Source organism: Cariama cristata, unplaced genomic scaffold (genome assembly GCF_000690535.1).
Source record: "Cariama cristata isolate BGI_N322 unplaced genomic scaffold, ASM69053v1 scaffold25873, whole genome shotgun sequence".
NCBI classification, from domain to species: domain Eukaryota; kingdom Metazoa; phylum Chordata; class Aves; order Cariamiformes; family Cariamidae; genus Cariama; species Cariama cristata.
In genome coordinates, this window is record NW_009607022.1 from 4,978 (window position 1) to 5,478 (window position 501).

A 501-nucleotide genomic window follows, 5' to 3' on the forward strand; every position below is an offset into this window, starting at 1 on the left:
CGCATCCATCTGAGTGAAGTGGTCCCTCACCCGACATTCAGGGTCTGCTTCCAGCTGGAGTACGTCTTCTGCAGCTCGGGGAGAGCCGGTGGGAAGGTAGGGCTGAGTGTGCACGCACCTCGTCTCCGTCCCTTATTAAAGAGCGGAGATCTGCTGATCGAGTCCTGCTGAGTAACTCCAGCCTCTGCCCCCGTTTCGCCGTCCCGCACCTCCAAGACGCGGCGGCTCCTCGTCGCGCGGCCACGCTGCCTGACGAACGGCCCCCCAGAGCGTCCAGGTGCTTTCTGCAGCACTGCACAAAATATCCCGCAAACAGGTTTATTGAATCGTTTTAATTACGTGTGGTTACATTTCTCCACCGTGTGTATGTATAGGGAGAAATGTAGCCTGCAGCAGACCGATAGTGTTCTGGCAAGCTAATTTGGAAAATTTCAGCTTTTTTTTTTAATTTAAAAAAGGCTTTTCTTTAGAATTTAGCATTTATGCTGAAAAGAAGTTAAG

General features: G+C 51.3%; 1 protein-coding gene across 1 annotated transcript in view; it reads left to right on the top strand.

Annotated features, from left to right (window-relative positions):
- The window catches only part of LOC104158827 (nephrocystin-4-like), a gene marked incomplete at both ends in the record, with an annotated part of 11,914 nt that overhangs the window by 2,999 nt on the left and 8,414 nt on the right, over nt 1-501 (top strand). The window contains one exon of the mRNA XM_009696579.1: nt 3-96. Within this exon, the coding sequence (XP_009694881.1) occupies nt 3-96 (94 nt within the window). The remainder of the gene's footprint in view (nt 1-2; nt 97-501) is intronic.